Below are 19,971 nucleotides of genomic sequence, written 5' to 3'. Positions count from 1 at the left end.
ATGCAAGCCGTGCCCTCTATAATACCCACCACCTGGTACCCCAACCTCCCACCCCCCGCCACTTCAAACCCCTCAGATTGTTTTTCAGAGTCCATAGTCTCTCATGGTTCACCTCCCCTTCCAATTTACCCAAATTCCCTACTCCTCTCTAACACCCCTTGTCCTCCATGCTATTTGTTATGCTCCACAAATAAGTGAAACCATATGATAATTGGCTCTCTCTGCTTGACTTATTTCACTCAGCATAATCTCTTCCAGTCCCGTCCATGTTGCTACAAAAGTTGGGTATTCATCCTTTCTGATGGAGGCATAATACTCCATAGTGTATATGGACCACATCTTCCTTATCCATTCATCCGTTGAAGGGCATCTTGGTTCTTTCCATATTTTGGCGACTGTGGCCATTGCTGCTATAAACATTGGGGTACAGATGGCCCTTCTTTTCACGACATCTGTGTCTTTGGGGTAAATACCCAGGAGTGCAATTGCAGGGTCATAGGGAAGCTCTATTTTTAATTTCTTGAGGAATCTCCACACTGTTCTCCAAAGAGGCTGCACCAACTTGCATTCCCACCAACAGTGTAAGAGGGTTCCCCTTTCTCCACATCCTCTCCAACACATGTTGTTTCCCGTTTTGTTAATTTTGGCCATTCTAACTGGTGTAAGGTGATATCTCAATGTGGTTTTAATTTGAATCTCCCTGAGGGCTAATGATGATGAGCATTTTTTCATGTGTCTGATAGCCATTTGTATGTCTTGATTGGAGAAGTGTCTGTTCATATCTTCTGCCCATTTTTTGATGTGTTTGTCTGTTTCGTGTGGGTTGAGTTTGAGGAGTTCATTATAGATCCTGGATATCAACCTTTTGTCTGTACTGTCATTTGCAAATATCTTCTCCCATTCCGTGGGTTGCCTCTTTGTTTTTTTGACTGTTTCCTTTGCTGTGCAGAAGCTTTTGATTTTGATGAAGTCCCAGAAGTTTATTTTCGCTTTTGTTTCCTTTGCCTTTGGAGACGTATCTTGAAAGAAGTTGCTGTGGCTGATATCAAAGAGATTTCTGCCTATGTTCTCCTCTAAGATTCTGATGGATTCCTGTCTCACGTGTCTCACGTGATCTTTGTGTACGGTGTAAGAGAATGGTCGAGTTTCATTCTTCTACATATAGCTGTCCAGTTTTCCCAGCACCATTTATTGAAGAGACTGTCTTTATTCCACTGTATATTTTTTCCTGTTTTGTCAAAGATTAATTGACCATAGAGTTGAGGGTCCATATCTGGGCTCTCTACTCTGTTCCACTGGTCTATGTGTCTGTTTTTATGCCAGTACCATGCTGTCTTGGTGATCACAGCTTTGTAATAAAGCTTGAAATCAGGTAAGGTGATGCCGCCAGCTTTATTTTTGTTTTTCAACATTTCCTTAGCGATTCGGGGTCTCTTCTGATTCCATACAAATTTTAGGATTATTTGCTCCAGCTCTTTGAAGAATGCCGGTGGAATTTTGATCAGAATGGCATTAAAAGTATAGATTGCTCTAGGCAGTATAGACATTTTAACAATGTTTATTCTTCCGATCCAAGAGCATGGAATGGTCTTCCATCTATTTGTGTCTTCTTCAATTTCTTTCATGAGTGTTCTGTAGTTCCTCAAGTACAGATCCTTTACCTCTTTAGTTTGTTGTTTGTTTTTTTAAGGGAGAGGCATTTGCAGGAGTTAATTAGTTGGCATCTTTCCATTCACAGCTGTGGCAGTTCACGCGGTGACCTAAAGCAAACTATTCTCTGCCATCCAGGGCGGTTCCGCACTTGTGCCCCGCACTAGAGCTGGACGCTCATTGTCTGACCACTCAGCCTGCTCTTCTCAATTTCCCCTTAGGTGTCAGAATTGGGAAGGTGGAATTGGTGGGGTGCCAGGGATGGAAGCCCATGGTGGCTACACTTTCTGTGGCCTGGCTGCCCTGGTCATCCTCAAGAAGGAACGTTCCTTGAATTTGAAGAGCTTATTGGTAAGTGTCTGTTGAACCCTCTTCCTCTGGGGTCCCAGGGCCCCCCGTGATGTGACTGCTCAAACCCACAGGTTTGGGGACTGTTTGGCTGTGGGAAGGGCTGAGAGTTCCTGCCCGGAGCCCACAGACCAAATGTCCTGTAATGAAGCTTTTCAATGCAGTTGTTGGGGGCTCAGCACTGTTCCAAGAAAGTGGGAGGGGTGAACGTCTCCTTGGTCTTGGCTCCTTTTTTCCTGCCTTTCCATCTTCCTGCTCTGAGGTGTGTTAGGCCAACTCCAGAGCCTTTGTGAGCCTGTCACACATCTGGCATGAGCCAGAGTACCTTCCTCATACTCCCGAGGCTGTAGCTTCAGTTTCTTAAATTTAGATGATATCACGTGTCTTAGGAAGAATTTCCTAAGAGAAAACATCATGAGAAGGGCTCTCAGGCCTTTTGAGGCCAAGCTTTTGTTACCGACCACAGTATATGAACATTTAGTAACTACATTTATTTATTTTCATTATTATTATTATTAGCAACATATAATGTATTATTTGTTTCAGGGGTACAGTCTGTGATTCATCAGCCTTGCATAATAGACAGCACTCACCCCAAGTAGTAACTACGTGAGCAGGTAGCCCAAACATGTATGTCTGGACTCTGAGTTCCTGACAGATATTAAGAGTGAATTCAGAAAGCAGTTAGCTTCAGGGAGTCACCAGATTTTACTGACATTATCACCAGAAGCGTAGAGTACAAATATACACACACCCAGTGCCACCATCTTCTGGGAAGCATTTATTCCCGACCATGACCTCAGAGCAGACCAGCTGCAACTGACGTTCATCTCCTCTTCCCAAGTTCAAATGTCAGCCTCTCATTGTGGGAACTGTCGTGAGACCCTTCATGAGCTTGTAAGGAAGTTCCCGTTGTACTCTGTACACGACCAGCAGTATTTTGTCCTCATCCTTAGGAAGCCTCCTGTAGTATACTCTCCTTGAAGGTTTATGCTGAAATGGCCAACTTTTTCCATTAGACCTTGAGTTTGTTAGACATTTAAAAATCTGATCACCAGTAAGGCATGAACTATGGAAGTCCCGTTTCCCAGGCAGAAATATGGAATATAATTAGCAGAAGCCTCAGTTACAGTGGCAATATTCTAGATTTGAGCCCTGTCTCTACCACTTCCTAACTATGTGACCTTAGGAAATTTATCTGTTTTAGCTTCAGTTTCTTCCTCCTCTATAAGGTAGAGATAATGGTTTTTTTTTTTTTTTTTTTTGAAGCGTAAAGGTGAGGTTAGCACTCTGAACTCTGAAAGTTAAAAGAGAGAAAAATCCATAAACCGGCCTGGCATATAGTAGGTGCTCAACAAATGCCAGTGTCCTTCTTACTCAAACCACTCTCTCCCTTCCATTTGCTTTGGGAGAACTAGGACCCATGCCTGAAGGATTTTATGAATTCATATAGCCAAGAGAAACAGAATAAACCCATGGGCTTAGGCATTGGGAAAAATTATTTAGTCTGACGTAAAAACCATTAGTCTGGGGGGGAAAAAGATCAACCCTTAGTCTGTAGGGTGAGTAAAAATGAAGAATGGGCTTCCCATTGTAGTATCTGTTTTCTCTTTCCTTAAGTGATGCTTCACCTACTTTCATTAAATAGCGTCATCCCTAATGGGCTCACTGAAGACTCAGTGGGGACGTATTAGAGTCTGTACCTGCAGTCTAGTTTTTAGCTCTTTCTTCTGAAAACTTGGGACTTGACTGTTATGGGTGAGTGTTGCCTTGAACAGGGATGTAATCTAAAAATAACTCCACAACTGCTAACTGAAACACAGGTTGGACACCCCCATTCCGAAAGGGGTCCTTGGTGGCTCCTTTGGGGAAGTCAGTCTAGCAAGAACCTAGGGACGAGGAGATGCCTTATGCCACACGGTTCAGTTCTGAAAGTCCGTGGCTGGTGGGTGTCCTGGGAGGGAAATGAAGATGTCATTATCTGCCCAGCCAGTTGGTTCTGCTCATTCCTGGAGGCCAAACCCATGGTTATCTTGATCTTTGTAGCAGCGCCTGTTTAGGAAACTTGGAGATAAGTGGGGAAGGGCAGCATCATGGGTGATTGCCAAGTGACATCAGGAGCCATTTTATAGGGTCAGCGTGAAAGATTTTCTTCTGTTAGGCAGCCAGGTTCCCTAGAGAAGCAGAGAGGCTAGACTGGACAGACCCATCATTGGTGGTTGGGATAATGGCTTCTGCTTCCAGTCCTGCAAGTGTTTTGCTAAGAACCTTTGGATGGATTTCTTTAGGTGCCAAGTCAGAGTCAGGGACAGTTTAAAATCATCTGATGAGACATAGCACAAAATTCCATTGATCTGCTTTTAATAAACTTACCAGCAGGAAAAGTGGTTAGAAACGAGCCCCTGGTAGTCTTGGCCTGAGGTTTCCTAGTTAAGCCTTGTTTCTGGGGAGACATTTGCAGGTGTCCTTACGGGCCAACTTGGCCTCTTCATCTTGTCAGCCCCAGAACCCGTCTGAAACCCAGGAAGAGGTGACTGTCCATTGTCTGTTAGGCTCTGAGCCGAGATTAGTGTTGGTTGCCCCGAAGGGGTCCAGCTCAAGTGCTCTGCTCTGCATCTGCGGCAGTGAGGGGAGGAGGTAACAGCCAGCGCACTGGACTGCCAATGCCAAGAAGCCAAGAGATGGGACCTTCGCCTGTAACTGCCTTTCCCTTGTCTGTGTCCTCCTCAGCAATGGGTGACCAGCCGGCAGATGCGCTTCGAAGGTGGATTTCAGGGCCGCTGCAACAAGCTGGTGGACGGCTGCTACTCCTTCTGGCAGGCGGGGCTTCTGCCCCTGCTGCACCGCGCACTGCACGCTCAAGGTGAGCCCAGGGGGCTGCTGGTGGGGGGCGGGCTGCTGGCGGGGGCCCAGCGATGTCCTGTGGCTGCTCATCAAGTCAGGAGGCCAGCATGCTTTTTTAGGGGGCAGAAATGAGCTCTGTCTATCCTGGAGTACAGATGCCCGGCTTGGAACCTCCTGCCTTTGCACAGAGCAGGACCCGATTCCAGGGTTCAGCTGCATTACAATGGCTGCTTTAGATTGGCTATGGCCAGGAGTTAGGTGCATGTCCTGGGCCCCAGGATGACTGCCACCTCTGCTGGGTGTGAAGCCACAGTTTCCAGGGCAGAGTTCTGCATCAGTCAGACTGGAACTGAAAACCCATGCTGTGCACGTTGCGGTCACAACAGTAACCAAACAGGCACTTGCAGAAAGGGGCAGAGAAACAGTCTGCAGAAAAGATCCTGTGTCTGACCAGCTTTGTTGAGGCCGCCATTAGAAATGCCACCATTAGAAATATCTTAAATTCATTGAAGTGTCCTAAATGCAAGTTTGTCCCGCTCCTCCTCCACCTGGAGTGGAGAGACCTGTGTTCGTTTCTGTGGCATCTCAAATGGGACTGCCAAACCAAAGCACTCAGAGAGCTAGCGAAACTTCTGGGAGCCTTCCTTTATTATGTCTTGAAATCTCAGGTTGCCTGCAGACTCCCAGATCAGCTTTCTTATTAATTTTATGTGAGAGCAGGGTGTTTCTGGGGAAACCAGGGAGAGGGGAAGTCATGGCTGCCCGGCTGGGTCCTGATCTATTCTTGGAGTGAGATCCCTTGGCCCAGAGGGAAGGTTTTCTTTGGACTTAGTAGTTGGGTAATTAGTTGCTCAAATGTGGAAGATGAGATTCTTTGCTACTGCCTTGCCATCCTCATGTGCCTTTTTATCTTCTCTGGCTCATGTTTCTGAGTCCCTTTTCTTTATTTTCTTCATTTCATTTGAGTTGTGGCCACTTTGGATACAGACTTGAAGAAAGCACCACCTCTGCCCATTCTCCCCATTCCAGTTGTACTCTGTCCTGAGATTCCTTGCCTGGGCCCCTGGGCTTCTGATCTCGGGGCATTAAGAATTATTGTTCTCCCAACTTGAGCCTGCACTGTCTCTGGCTTGACCGCTGGAATAGAGAAACCAAGAAATCCCTGAGAGTCCAATGTTCTCAAAGCAAAAGTCGCCTGGGGTTTTAATGATTTCTTTATCTGGAACTGGTGAGGTGAACCCCCTGGTATAATGGGCAGCCTTTCACCGACCTGCCCCTGGCTGTGATGCGTTGCAGGAGCATCCGGGAGAGCAGCTACAGGAGCGCCACCTGCCAGTATGGGTGGCGGGGGGGTGGGGGTGGGGTCCTGCTGACATTTTGTTTATTGTAGCACCTGCTCTGGAGGCCTGATCACACTCAGAGCTTTGCCTGTGGAAGAGGTTGCCTGTGACTCTTGGGCCTTGCAGCTTTTTCACGGCCTGAGAGAGGAGACCTGAGTTGGGCTTGAAGCTCACCCATGTCTCAGCAACAGTGACAAAGGAAGAAGGAAGTGTCTCGAGGAGACATAATACTGACATTGGGAGTCGAAAGGAGACAATGGGTAGAAAGATATTCATAACATACTATGAGCAAAGATTTCAAAGCAGCGTATATATAATTCCATTTTTTTTTTTTTTTGAGAGAGAGAAAGAGTGCAAATGAGGGGTAGGGAAGGGGGAAAGAGAGAATCTGAAGCAAGCTCCGTACTCAGTAAGGAGCCTGATGTGGCACTCGAGCTCACGACCCTGAGATCATGACCTGAGCTGAAATCAAGAGTTGGATGCTTAACTGACTGAGCCAGCCAGGTGCCCCTGTAATTCCATTTTTAGTGAAGACTTGACTCTAAAAATTACTAGAAGGTATCTGGGTTGTGAAATGACAAGTGATACTTGTTTCCTTTTCTTATTTGTATCTTCTGATTTTCTGCAATTAATTTGTATTTCTTGCATAAAGAAAAGTTATTTTACCAAAGAATAGAAATTCTATAAGCAAAACAAGAAACAAGGTGGGAAAAATTATTTACGACAAACGAGAAAGGGCTAATTTCTTTGAGAGACTATTACAAATCACTAAGAAATAGCTGACCCTCCCTGAAACCCAGGCAGAGGATTTGAACAGGGAGATTCAGAACAAGCAGGGAAGGAGCTCCTGGGGTTGTTGCTTTTGCTACTGTTCCCCCCCCTCCTGGCGGGTAACCAAGACTTGCTCAGCCTGGGACTCAACAGTCTTTCGCACAGATTTTCTCGTTTGGGCCTCAGAACAATGTCATGAAATAGGTAGTCTTGTCATCCCCATTTTACAGAGGAGGAACCAAAGAACAGTAAGGCTAAGTGACTTGTTCTGTGATACCGGATCGCCGCCTACCACGGTGTAGCTGCCACAGGTGTATAAATGGAACAAAAAGATATAGTGAAAGATGTGCAAATCAAATCAGTGAGACACTGGTCGCTTTTACTGTCAGATTGCCAGAGAGGAGAAAACATGGTGCCAGTGTTGGGGAGAGTGTGGGAAAACGGGCAGTTTTGCACTGTCAGTGTGGGTGTAAATAGCTGTATCGGTTTTTGGAGGGTCGTTTGGAGACTTGTTTAAATTACTTAAACCGGGCTAGTGCATGGTCAGGAATTTACCTGCAGAGATATTAGCAAAGGAATGACGAGCAGCCCAACTGCTCATGAAAAGGTTAATAGGGGCTAAGCAGTTAAGCGTATGCCTTTGGCTCAGGTCATGATGTTGGGTCCCGGGATGGAGGCCCATACTGGGCTCCTTGCTCGGCAGGGAGTCTGCTTCTCCCTCTCCCTCTGCTGCTCCTCGCCACTTGCTCTCTCTCTTTCTCCAACAAATAAATCTTTTTTTTTTTTTTTTTTAAAGAAAAGGTTAATAGTTAAATGTATTACGATTTCTCCATACCATGGTTACATGCGATGGGCTCCTATGGAAAACTCTCCAGAACCCAACATGAAGTGTAAGAGGTTTGGTCTGTGTGCACATGGGCTGACAGCACCACAGCTTTTCCTGGAGGCGAGCAAAACCCCTTTAACAATGGGCACCTTTAGGAGATGGATGGGAGTTGAAGGGAGGGAGACTCATGTACTGAAATTGTTTTTCTTCTGTACCATAGCTGCTTTTTCCCTGACATGTTCATTCCTACTTTTATCTCCGCAAACAACCCAGTACACTTTTAAGGTGACGATCCTCTTGCTAATTAAAGCGGTAACAAGGGGCCGATTCCCGGCAATGCACATACCCTGTCCCACCTCCCTGGCTCCACGCAGGGCGCTGCTGTATGGGTGTAGAACACAGTGGTTGACTAGAAGAACAAATTATTAAGATTTTTAAAATATAAAGTGCTGACCAAATTGGAGTTCTTTGGTTTCTATGGAGCCGTAGGAAAGCGGCAGGCCCGTGAGCAGTTACCGGTGGCTTGAATGTTCTCAGAGGCATACCGCAGGCCTGTTTCTCCCATCCGAGTACGAACCAGGCCCGACCCTGCTTAGCTTCCGAGATCAGACGAGATCGGGCGCGTTCAGGGTGGTATGGCCGTAGACTGCACGCCTGTTTCTGTCCACCTGCGAAGTTGAGCTACATGTCACTGTGCCTGTCAGTTTCCGTTTGGGAACACTTTTGGAAAGGACTCTTTGAGATGCAAAATGACATGGTGATGGGGATTCATACTGTGAGGGAGAGGTATGGAGGATTGAGAAGGCTGGTTCCACGCCCGTCAGCACCCTGTCGTCATGACCACCTTCGTCTGTGATTTTGTGTGCAAACTCCAGGATTCCGGGAAGCTCCTTGTCGGGCTTGTGAACTTTGAGCTTGCAGACTTCATAATACAGCATGTGATGGACCTACTCTGTAATCTGTCTAATAGTAAACATAACAGTTTCTTTTCAGATTCCGATTTTAGTGATAGCTTAGCACTTACCTTAATATAATGGTCTTTTACTTCTTATAGGATGTAGAATAAAGGTGTATTTTGTACATATGCTTAGTGCAGTTATTCTGAACTTTAATGCATTTGCTTTTTAAAAAAATAAGAGCTTTCTTGAGATATAATTCACATAACCATATAATTCACTTATTTAAAATATACAATTCAGTGGCTTTTTTTTTTTTTTTTTAAAGATTTTGTTTATTTATTTGACAGAGAGAAATCACAAGTAGGCAGAGAGAGAGAGGGAAGCAGGCTCCCTGCTGAGCAGAGAGCCCGATGCGGGACTCGATCCCAGGACCCCGAGATCATGACCTGAGCCGAAGGCAGTGGCTTAACCCACTGAGCCACCCAGGCGCCCTACAATTCAGTGGCTTTTAGTGGCATCACAAGAGTTGTGCAACCATGACCATAATCAGTTTTAGAATTTTCATCACCTCCCCCAAGTCCCTGTAGCTATTAAATATGCTTCTTTAAGGAAGAAATCACAAAGGAAAAATCAACAGTATGATTATAGCGTAGAAAAATGTATGCCTCTAGTGTTAAATGGAAAACACAAAATACAAAATTATAGTAACTACACAGAAAAATGCATAGAAGCAAAAAAAGACTGAAAAAGAAAAATTAGCTTTTAATTGCTATTTATAGACTGATTGCTATCTTTATAGTAGCCCAGGGATCAAAGTATAAAATTAACCAAGGACTGAATGCATGTGTGTAGTTTTTAAAAACCAGTTCCCATGTAAGTGCTTCTGGAAACTTCCATCTGTTGGCAGTCTGTCTCTCCTCCCCACCTGATAATTGTACGGTGCACAGAATTCTCTGACCGTATAGATTGAGCTTCAGAGTGTAGAAGCCTGGTTGCTTGTTCCTAGGTTAGTATTATTACCAGAATTGCCAGTTTCTGCTTCTGCTACCATATTAGATGACGCAAGAATCCTGGCACTTACTAGTAATGCTGCTTAGGAAAAGTTTTTGAGCCAAGAGAAAAGTTGGAGGACGCCCTTTGGAGATAGATGAAGTTCAGGCTTTGAAAAGAGAAGGAACAGACAGACATCACCCCTGTTGAGAGTTCTTTTAGCCAGTTAGAGTCGGAGATGTGCTAGAGGAAGTATCTTAAGAAGCCCAGAGTAGTTTAGGGCGCCTGGCTGGTGCAGTTGGTTAAGTGTCCCAACTCTTGGTTTTGGCTCAGGTCGTGATCTCAGGGTTGTGGGATCAAGCCCTGTGTTGGCCTCCACACTCAGCACAGAGTTTGCTTGGGACTTTCTCTCCTCCCTCTGACCCTCCTCCCCCCCAAATAAAGAAAATCTTGAAAAAAGAAGAAGAGTAGGGACTTGTGGACTGAGTCAGGGGGCAGTATCAGTGTTGATCTGGAAGGCGGAAGCAGTTGGCTCACACCTTCACAGATGTGGTCTCAGACCGGCATCCACTCTGTGCTGCTGCTCTGACTGGAGTCAAAGGTCAGGAGAAGAGACATATCACGGGACTTGGGTGAAAGTGTTGAGTGTCCTGAGAATGTAATTTTCAGAATTTATCCAGGAAGAACAGAGGGAAAACTTGACTGTCCCCAGTGGGTAGTAAAGTACAAAGACTGTCCTTGACGCTGGCGGTGTCCCAGGCCTGGGCTCGTGCTGATCCTCTGCCTTTCTGCAGGCGACCCTGCCCTCAGCATGAGCCACTGGATGTTCCATCAGCAGGCCCTGCAGGAATACATCCTCATGTGCTGCCAGTGCCCCGCGGGGGGGCTTCTGGATAAACCTGGCAAGTGAGTGCCCTCTCTCAGGGGAGGGGGCCATGGGGAAGGGAGGGTGGGTGTGCCCAGGGCTCTGCAGAGGGCAGCATCTGCTGACCTTTAAGAGTCCGGTATCCAGGGGTGGGGTGTGGGGAGTCCCTTTGCATCCAGCTGCTTAGTCGTGGTGGGGGCACCCCCTTCCAGTGCCATCCTGGCATCCTCAGTGCCCGTCCTTTCCCCATGCTTACGTGCACCCCACCCCGGTAAGTTATACAGATTGCTAGTGCGTAGCTTTTCTTTCCTCCCCCACTTTTTTTTTTTTAAGCTAAACTGATCTAAATAGAAAAGGATACAGGATTTTAAAACCCCTGAGTGTCGTCAACAGAAATTATAATCACCACAACTATTGCCACATACACTGGATATCTTTAGGCACCACAGTCAAAGCAAAGGGAAATCAGATAAATCCTGTCCCCGTGGCTACTGGGCTTGGATACACCCTGCCCCTGCTGACATGCTGGGGAAGGCCCAGCGCCAGGCTGGTCTCGAGCAGTTGATCAGGAAGAACGTGGCCCATTTCCAGGCATTTTTGTAGTCTTTTGGAGAAGTATATTAACTTAGCACCAGTGCCACCCTGGAGAGCCCTTTCCAGAAGACCAGAGGGAAGAAAAAGAGGAGGGACTCTGGAGGGGCCAAGCCTACAGGGACAGTTGCTGCTGTGGGCCAGGGTGGAAGGGCGGGGCTTTGAGAAAGGCCGCCGGGTGGCAGTGGGACGTGGGGGTGCGTCCTGGGTCTGGAGCTCTCGTGAGAGGCTGTGCCTGCGGGGATCTGTGGGGAGCAGAGGAGCCCCTGCTCAGAGGGCTTGTCCTCACCTTGTCCTTGCAGGTCTCGGGACTTCTACCACACCTGCTACTGCCTGAGTGGCCTGTCCATAGCCCAGCACTTCGGCAGTGGAGCCATGTTGCACGACGTGGTCCTGGGAGTGCCGGAAAATGCCCTGGTAAGGCAGGATGGCGGATGTGATACCTCTTCTCCACAGGGTCCCCAGGACGGGGCTTACCAAGAGAGCAGAGCAGCCACTCTTGCCGTGCAGAACCCTCTGTGCATATCCTGTGCGCGGGCCTGCGAGCACACTGTCCCCCCAGACCCTCCTGGATTCACACCTTCCCGGAGGAGCTTGTGACTGAGGAGGAAACTACCAAAAGGCAAACTCAGGCTTCCAGGTCGGGGGGTAGGATCCAGTCTGCCACAGAGGATCTGTGCCTTTACCCCCTGCCTCAGGACCCAAACCTCTTAACCATTAGTTCCTCAAAGGGAGCTGCTCAGAGGCAGTAAGTCTCTGGAATCTGCAGCCACGCAGCACTGGCGCGTGGCCTGCTGTCTTCTGGAGCCCTCAGCTGGCATAGCTGCTCTCTCGAGAAGCTTCCAGACTACCTCTAAACGAAGTCTCCCTGAAATGCACCTCCACGGTACCCTGTTTGTGCCCTCCCCAGCACCCAGCACAATTTGTAATGTGTGTGTTTAAGTCGTTTTTGTCTGCTGCCCCCCAAAAGTGTCAGCCCCACGAGGGTCAGATGTTCAGCCCACCTCCAGCCCTAGAGCAGCCCAGCCACAAGGAGCCCAGACCTGAGCCTGGGATGTGACTCCAGCTTACATGTCCACAGCTGACAATGGGGTCCATGCAGACGGTCACAAAATAGCTCCCATAGAAGGAACACAGATGACCAGGAGATGGATGGAAAGTCGCTCAACCTCACTGATAAGCAGAGCAAATTGGAGTAACCACCACTCAGCTTTTTCAAGTCTTAACAGTTTTTTCCATATTTGCCTCCCACGCAGCCCTTTTCCCTTTGTCTCGCTACCCACCTCCCCAGCATCACCTTGTCCTCAGTTTGACACTTGTCTTCCTGCCGGTGTCATTGTGCCGTCTCCGTCAACAACACAGAGAGGGTGTGCTTTCATGCTTTTTAGAGCACGGTCTGCCGCCCGTGTCCCGTGCGCTGCTTCTCTTGCCGACCCTCTGCTCGGACGTTTATCTGCGTTCACGTGCTGCTCTGGTGTATCCATGGTAACAACTCTACGGTATTCCTGGGTGCAAACGGACTGCAATTTTCCTTCTGTTGGTTAACATCGAGATGGTTTCAGTTCGTGCTGCTGCAGACAGACTTGCTGTGTACTTTCTTGTGTTAGTTTCTCTAGGGGAGATTCGCTGGGTTGAAGAGAACACGCGCTTCACCTTCACTAGACAGTGTCTCCCGCCCCCCTCGGGGAGCTCACGCAGAACTCAGGGGAGTCACACTGTTGTCCGACTTCTCCGTTCTGCCGTTTGATACGTGGGAAGTGGTACCTCGGTTTTATTTCTGCGTTTCCATGATTACTTGTAAGCTTGAGCATCTTTACCGATGCTCATTGACCATTTGTGTTGTATCTTCCGTGACTTGGCTGTCGGCTGCTTGCTTTCTTGCTGATTTGTGATTTTAATTGTTTGCCCTTTTCTCATACATTTGTTGGAGTTCTCTGTGTGTTGATAGTAATCCTCTGTTGGTGGTGTGTATGTAGAGACTCTTCCAGTTCGTGACTTGTCTTTTCACTTTTTGTGGGTTTTTTTCTTGCTCTTGAAAAGGAGATTTTTAATTTTATAGTGAACAGTTTTATTGCCTTTTTGGTTTTTGAGGGTGTGGAGGGGAGGGATACTTAAGAAATCTTTCCCTACTCTGAGGTCATACTTATCTTTTCTTCCAAACAGTCTAAAGTTGTGCTTTTCCCTCTAGATTTTTAATTTTCTTGGAGTTGATTTTTGTTTGTTGGATATAATTTTCTCTTTTTCCCATGTGGATGAACAGTTGACCAGCCCCACTACTAACTGAAGTTTACAACTGACCTACTGATGTGTGTCCCGTATGTCATGTACTCAAGTTTCTGTATCCGAGGTGACTCTGTTCTGTTCCTTTGGTCTCTTTGTCTTACTGCACTGTCTTAAGCAGATCTTAAATGCAGGTAGGCAAGTCCCATCCACTTTGTTCTTTTTACTCGAAATTGCCTTCCTATTCTTTGCTTTTGCTTTTTCCTGTGGATTTTAGGATCAGCTTATCAAGTCCCACAAAAAACTATAATGGAATTTTTATGGGAATTTGCATTGGACTTAAGATTAGTGGGAGAGAACTGACTTCTGAGGCTTTCCATTTGTGAACACGGTTTTTCAGATTATCTTCACGTCTTTCACTGGTGTTTTATCATTTTCTCCATAAAAGACTAGCACATCTTTTGTTAGACTTATGCCTAGGAAATTTATAGCTTTTGTGTCTGTTGTGATTGGATTTTTCTTCCATTATATTTTGTAACTGGTTGTTACTAAAGTACAGAAATGATATTTATATTTTAATCTTGTATCTAGCCATCTTGCTAAACTTACTTAGTAGTTATAATAGCTTGTAGAATCTCTTGGATTTTCTACTTAGAATGTGGTGTTATTTAAAAATGAGGACAGTTTTGCCTTTTTCTTTCTGGTTCTTTTTTTTTTTTAAGATATTTATTAGAGTGCAAGTAGGAGGCAAGTACAAGTAGGGGGAGAGGCACAAGGAGAGGAAGAGAGAAAATTCTCAAGTAGACTCTGACACGGGGCTCCATCTCATGACCCTGAAATCACAACTTGAGCTGAAACCAAGAGTTGGACATTCAACCAACTGAGCCACGCAGGCACCCCTTTCTTTCTGATTCTTAAGAGTTTTATTTCTTTTTCCTGCCTTGAGATACTGTCTAAGGTCCCCATAGAGTGCTGACTGGAGACAGTCATAGGGGGTGCTCCTATCTTGCTTCTGGTTGTAATGGGAAGGCGTTTATAATTTCACCATTATGTAGGCTCCTTACTGTGTTTTTTGTTTTTTGTGTTTTTTTAGATTTTATTTATTTGAGAGAGAGAGAGATTGAGCGCACGCACAAGCAGAGGGATGGGCAGAGGGAAAGGGAGGCTCTCTGCTGAGCAGGCAGCTTGATGTGGGGTTGGACCCCAGGACCCTGGGATCATGACCTGAGCCGAAGGCAGACCTTAATGACTGAGCCACCCAGGCACCCCTAAGGGTTTTGACAAATACTTCCTATCTGGTTAAGGATGTTACTTACCTTCTCTTCCTGGTTTGCTAGGTTGTTGTTTTGTTTCAATCATAATTTAATATTAAATTTTATTGAGTGCTTTCTCTGCACCTGATTTTCTCCTTTAATCCAATATGCTATTGTTAATAAATGTTCTGATGATAACCTTACATTCCCAGGATCAGCCCTTCTTGGTCACAGGACAGTGTGTGTGTGTGTGTGTGTGTGTTTGTGTATTTAATACATTGCTAGATTCAGTTTGCTAGTATTTTTTTGGCCAGTATTTTTATTTAGGATTTTTACATGATACTCAAAAGAAAAACTGATCTAAAAATTTTGTTTTATTGTATTGCTTTTTCCAGTTTATATTTCAGGATACTATCATAGCCTCATAAAATTAGATGGGTATCTTCTCTCTCTGTCACCCCCCCATCTCTTTTTTTTTTTTTTTTTAAGTCTTTGAGAACACTTGTACAGGTTAGAGATGATCTGTTTCTTGTAGGTTGTTAACACTTGCTTGAAGAGCCATCTAGGCCTGGTATCCTGGGGCAAGAATGATGATAGCAGAATAAGCAGTTGTTTTATTGATTTAATTTATTCATATGTTTTAAAGAGCTTCTTGAGTAGATTTTGAAAATTATATTGCTCTATAGAGTTATTGAGTTTATCTGTACTTTTATATGTTTTGGCATAAAATCGCTCATAGTCTTCTCTCTTAGAAGTTTTAAAACCTCAGGGCACCTGGGTGCTCAGTCATTGAGCATCGAACTTTTTGATTTTGGCTCAGGTCATGATCTCAGGTGATGAGATCAAGCCCTGCAAGGGGCTCTGGACTCAAGGTGCAGTCTGTTTGGGATTCTTTCCCTCTCCTTCTTCCTTCCTGCTTCACTCACTTTCGCTCTCTAAAATAAACAAATAAAACATTAAAAAAAAAAAAAAAAAAGCTTTTAAACTTCTCCTGCAGTTCTGTTCCTTTCTTCATTCTCCCCAGATGGAAGAGTCTTGAATACTGGCCCCCAGCTGTACTCTGACTTAGACCCAAAGTTTCTGTTGGGTTTCTGTGAGGGAGTGGAATAATATAAAAGAATTTAAATATGGCCTGATACATTTACTGCATCATAGGGTCGTGTTCCTTTTTCAGTATTACAAATGTAAATACATGGTGATTGTTTTAATAATTGGAATATAGGGGCACCTGGGTGGCTCAGAGGGTTAAAGCCTCTGCCTTCAGCTCAGGTCATGATCCCAGCGTCCTGGGATCGAGCCCCGCATCGGGCTCTCTCCTTGGTGGGGAGCCTGCTTCCTCCGCTCTCTCTCTGCCTGCCTCTCTGCCTACTTGTGATCTCTCTCTGTCAAATAAATAAATAAAATCTTAAAAAAAATAATTGGAATATATATAAAAGTACAATTAAGAAAATTTAAAACAATCACATCACTATTCCTATTTGGGTGTGTGTCTGACTTCTGCCTATAAATCACATCTATGAGCACATTTTCGAAACGTGCATACCGTTTTCCTCCATGAGCCTTTGCGCATCATTACATATTTTGAAAGCATGTTTTTAAATGACTACATAGTAGTCCTTTGTGTCCCACGTAGTGTTCAATGTTTATACTAATACCTTGTCGTTGGACATCCGGGCCTTGTGGGTGGATCTCCCTGGGTGTCTCTGATGAGTCCTCCTTCTGATAAATGCTTACAAGTGCATTGAATTTAACGGCTTCAAGGCTGTGCCCATTCCCAGGGACCACTGGGGCTGCTAACTGGCCTCTGTCCTTCTCTTTGCAGCAGCCCACTCACCCTGTGTACAATATTGGACCGGATAAGGTGATCCAGGCCACCATGCACTTTCTGCAGAAGCCAGTCCCTGGCTTTGAAGAGCGAGAGGATGAGGCACCAGCACAGCCCGCCACCGCCTAGAAGACAAGGCTCCCATGGCTCTCTGCTCACCCACCTCCCCGGTCAGACCAAGGTGTATACATTTCGATACGTACCACATTCTGTGCTGCATAAGCCTTGGCCACTATGGGGCTGTGGTCCTTTGTCCTTTCCTGTCAAACAAAACAAAACTGATGGCTCTGGGTTTGGAGAACATAGTGGCGTGGTTTTTTAAAAAGTCTTTCCACCTCTGTCAAACCAAAAATCTGTCAGCCTGCGTGGCACCTGAACCTGACTCTGGCCTGGCCTGGGTTGTTGGGGAGCGATGCGCCCTGGGCAGAAGCAGTCCTCGCCACCAGCTCTCCAGCCCAGACAGTGGTACTGAAACGAACGGCATCTATGAGTCACTGCTGCCCCCCTCCACCGTCCCCTTACGCCACCTTTAAGTCACCAGGAAGGTGCCATCCTGTGGGTGGAAGTAAGTGCTCTGTGCCAAGGAGGAGGGGGAGCTTTGGTCCCATCAGACTGAATTCTCTAGAAAAAAATCATGGTGGGACTTCACTATGAGATGCCCAAGGCTTCAGGGAAAGGGAGCCAGGGGTGGGGGAGAAAGGTCTCCTTGGGTTGTGACTTCCTGCCCCTCTGCCTGGAGAACCGAGCCACACTCTCCCCAGGGCCCCTGATGGGTGCACAGGCGCTTTGCTTCAGCCACCTGGGCAGTGACTTCGACCCAGGAAGCCAATTATGAGTGGAAATGAACCTCTAGCTCGGTTCTGCACCCAAGGAAGCAGCCCCAGTGCGCACCCCTCCCCCGCCCCATCATGTGAAAATCCCTCTCAGTGACCCCTCTGCGTGTTTCCATCTCCCATCAGACTCCCAGCCCGGCCTCCTCAGAGATGGTGTTGTCGTCTCTCATCCCAAGTATTAATGCTACTAAGTCTTTCACCTTAATTTGACTCAGGATATATTCACGTCCTGCCCACTCTGGGCCCCCAGACATAAAATGAAGTGCTCCGTGGGCTGGCTGCTACCGAGGCCGGAGCCAAGGAACCCTGGCTGAGGCAGGGCGGGGGGCCGCCCCATGGGCTCATCCTGTCCGGGCCTCTGAGGCTTTCAGTCAGTGGGGTGTCGAGCTGGGCCATCTGTCCCCTGCTGCAGTTCCAGCAAATTCCGCGAGACTGACCTGGACTTCGTAAGCAGCTGTGGACTGCGGGCCAGGAGGCGCTCAGAGATGCAGCATGAGGCTCCTCTCAAAAACTCCGCCCTTTGCTGCCTCTAATTCCCTATTGCTTTGGCGGATTGGGCTATATGTATTACCTCCTTGAAATAATAAAAGAATGACCTTTTCAATGATGTCTCTCATTTGTGACTGGTACCAAGAAAATTCCCTCAGAACGTCCAGTGTTGGGAGTTACTGAAGGCTGTTCACAGATCGCCCATCTCCTGTATGCAGGGTTCCAGACCCTGCGTGTGAGCGAAGACAGGCGTCTGGCTTGGGCTCCACCTTCAGACACGTCCTCCAGCCGAGGCCACAGTGGACCTGACGCACAGTGAGAGAATCTCTGTCTTTCCCAATCTCCCCAGAGCAATTTGGTTTGCTCCCCAGCACTCTGTACACCGCGTCTCATGGTCTGTCTATGTCTGTCTCCTCCCTCTGACTGTGGGCAGGGGCTGTGCTGCTGTGCTCCGAGTCCTAAGGCAAGCACTCAGCCACAGGTAGGGGTAGTCATCCTGACCAGGGCCAGGGGGCTGCCACAGGAACACGAACAGGCCAGAGTCCTGCTGTCACCTGGCTTTCCTCCAGGGGTGAGGAGAGGGTGTCCTCCTCTCGGAATATAATCCCTGTCCCTGTGCTGTCATTGCCCTGGTTACAACTTGGGCTACAAAGCAGTGTGGGGAGAGGCATGCTGGCCATCACCTTAAGGAAAGGTCAAACCGTCGCATGCCTGGAGCCTCACACGGTATTAGGGGTTGGGTTGCAGTAATGGGTGTGGTTAAGAGACGGAAGGGATTGCTCGGGTGTGAGCTGGCTTTATGACACCCAGGCAGGAGGGTGTGTGCTGGCCCAGGGGTAGGTGAAGTGTGCCTCCCAGAGAAGAGAGGGTCGTTTGCTGGCACTCTTATCTCTGGGCTTTACACTGGCATAATCACGAGACTCCCTGCTTCCAGTTGGGTCTGGAGGATTTCCTGACTTTGACAGCATTCAAGTGAGTGCTGGACAGAAATTCTCAAATGTATCATGCGGCTCCTTAAGTAGAAGGCACTGATGTTGCATTCAACGTGGGGTCCATCAGTAAAGAAATACAAAGCTACCACAGATGTCTATATCCAGATGGGCTCCAGCTTTCTCCTTGGATGCATTTCAGACCCACCTTGAGCCCCATGTAAGTCGGGCAGCCTGCTAGATTCTCCTGTGAGCAGAAGGGGAGCCTCCTAGATAAGCAGACTTCCTTGGAAAAACAGTACCAGCCAACCATATGCCTACACTGCCTTCTTTTCGTGGCATCGTTTCTGAGTTAGAAACCACCCGCCAGATTCTGGCCACTGTGTTGGGGGCAGGGCAGTCCTCCTTGATGAAGGCTCCTTCTCACGAAGACTTCACACAAAAGCATATGCCATAATATTAAACAACAGCTCCACGATGGCCTTCCCTTGAGAACCAGCCTTAGATCTCAGCACGCGGCTTCCTGGTGATTGAACTTAGCAGAGATGGAGGCTAGGAACCCCTGGCAAGGTGGCTTCTCCTGTGACCTTGGCTATTTCATTAATGTTAACTTTCTATGCCAGACTTGTGACAGGAGCTTCATAGGAGGAAGAGCCCCCAGTGCCCTCTATGGTTGGTAGAAGTGGAATCCGTTGGCTTCAGATGTCAGATGCACAGATCGCAGTGCTGCCATTCTGTTGTGAAGAGCGAGGAGGTTGGCTGGTCTTCCCACCAGCTTGCCACTGATCCTACCTCCTTGTGGAAGGAGGCCACTGGGCTATCTGCAGGAATTCTCCAGTAGCTTGGGCATCCCAACTCCAAGGGAAGGGTCATGGTCTGGGACAGGGAAATGAATGTTCTTTATGTCTGGAGGCTTTCTTAGGGCCTGTGTGGTCAGAACGATGCAGAGACCAAATATTAACAAAGATGTGGGATGGCTCTCATTCTCTGTCTGGGCTAACTTCAGTTCGATGAAAACTTGCTTTCGTAATGCTGGTAATCAGACCTGAGGTTAATGATCCAGAGGTCTGTCATGGCGGTTGACTCACTGTGGCATCCATTTGGGAATGCTGGCCTTCAGCTGAGGCGGAAGTATTTGCTAATATTTTACTAGTCTACCATCTACACCAGGGGGTGGCAAATTTTCTCTGTAAAGTGTCAAATACTAAATATTTTTATTTCTTTTATTTATTTTTAAAGATTTTATTTATTTATTTGACAGAGATCACAGGTAGGCAGAGAGAGAGGAAGGGAAGCAG

At 47.0% G+C, this 19,971-nt stretch overlaps 1 protein-coding gene across 1 annotated transcript in view; it reads left to right on the top strand.

Annotated features, from left to right (window-relative positions):
• LOC122893952 (protein farnesyltransferase subunit beta) overlaps window positions 1-17,859 on the top strand; it is a 67,238-nt gene extending 49,379 nt beyond the window's left edge. Inside the window, exons 8-12 of the mRNA XM_044231287.1 lie at window positions 1,872-2,001; window positions 4,729-4,861; window positions 10,463-10,574; window positions 11,427-11,541; window positions 16,420-17,859. Of these exons, the coding sequence (XP_044087222.1) occupies window positions 1,872-2,001; window positions 4,729-4,861; window positions 10,463-10,574; window positions 11,427-11,541; window positions 16,420-16,551 (622 nt within the window). The 3' untranslated portion in view covers window positions 16,552-17,859. The remainder of the gene's footprint in view (window positions 1-1,871; window positions 2,002-4,728; window positions 4,862-10,462; window positions 10,575-11,426; window positions 11,542-16,419) is intronic.
• Window positions 17,860-19,971: the final 2,112 nt, after the last annotated feature.

Source organism: Neovison vison, chromosome 13 (assembly GCF_020171115.1).
Source record: "Neovison vison isolate M4711 chromosome 13, ASM_NN_V1, whole genome shotgun sequence".
Lineage (NCBI taxonomy): Eukaryota > Metazoa > Chordata > Mammalia > Carnivora > Mustelidae > Neogale > Neogale vison.
The sequence above is the reverse complement of the archived record's forward strand: the minus strand, read 5'-3'. Positions and strand labels throughout refer to the sequence as shown.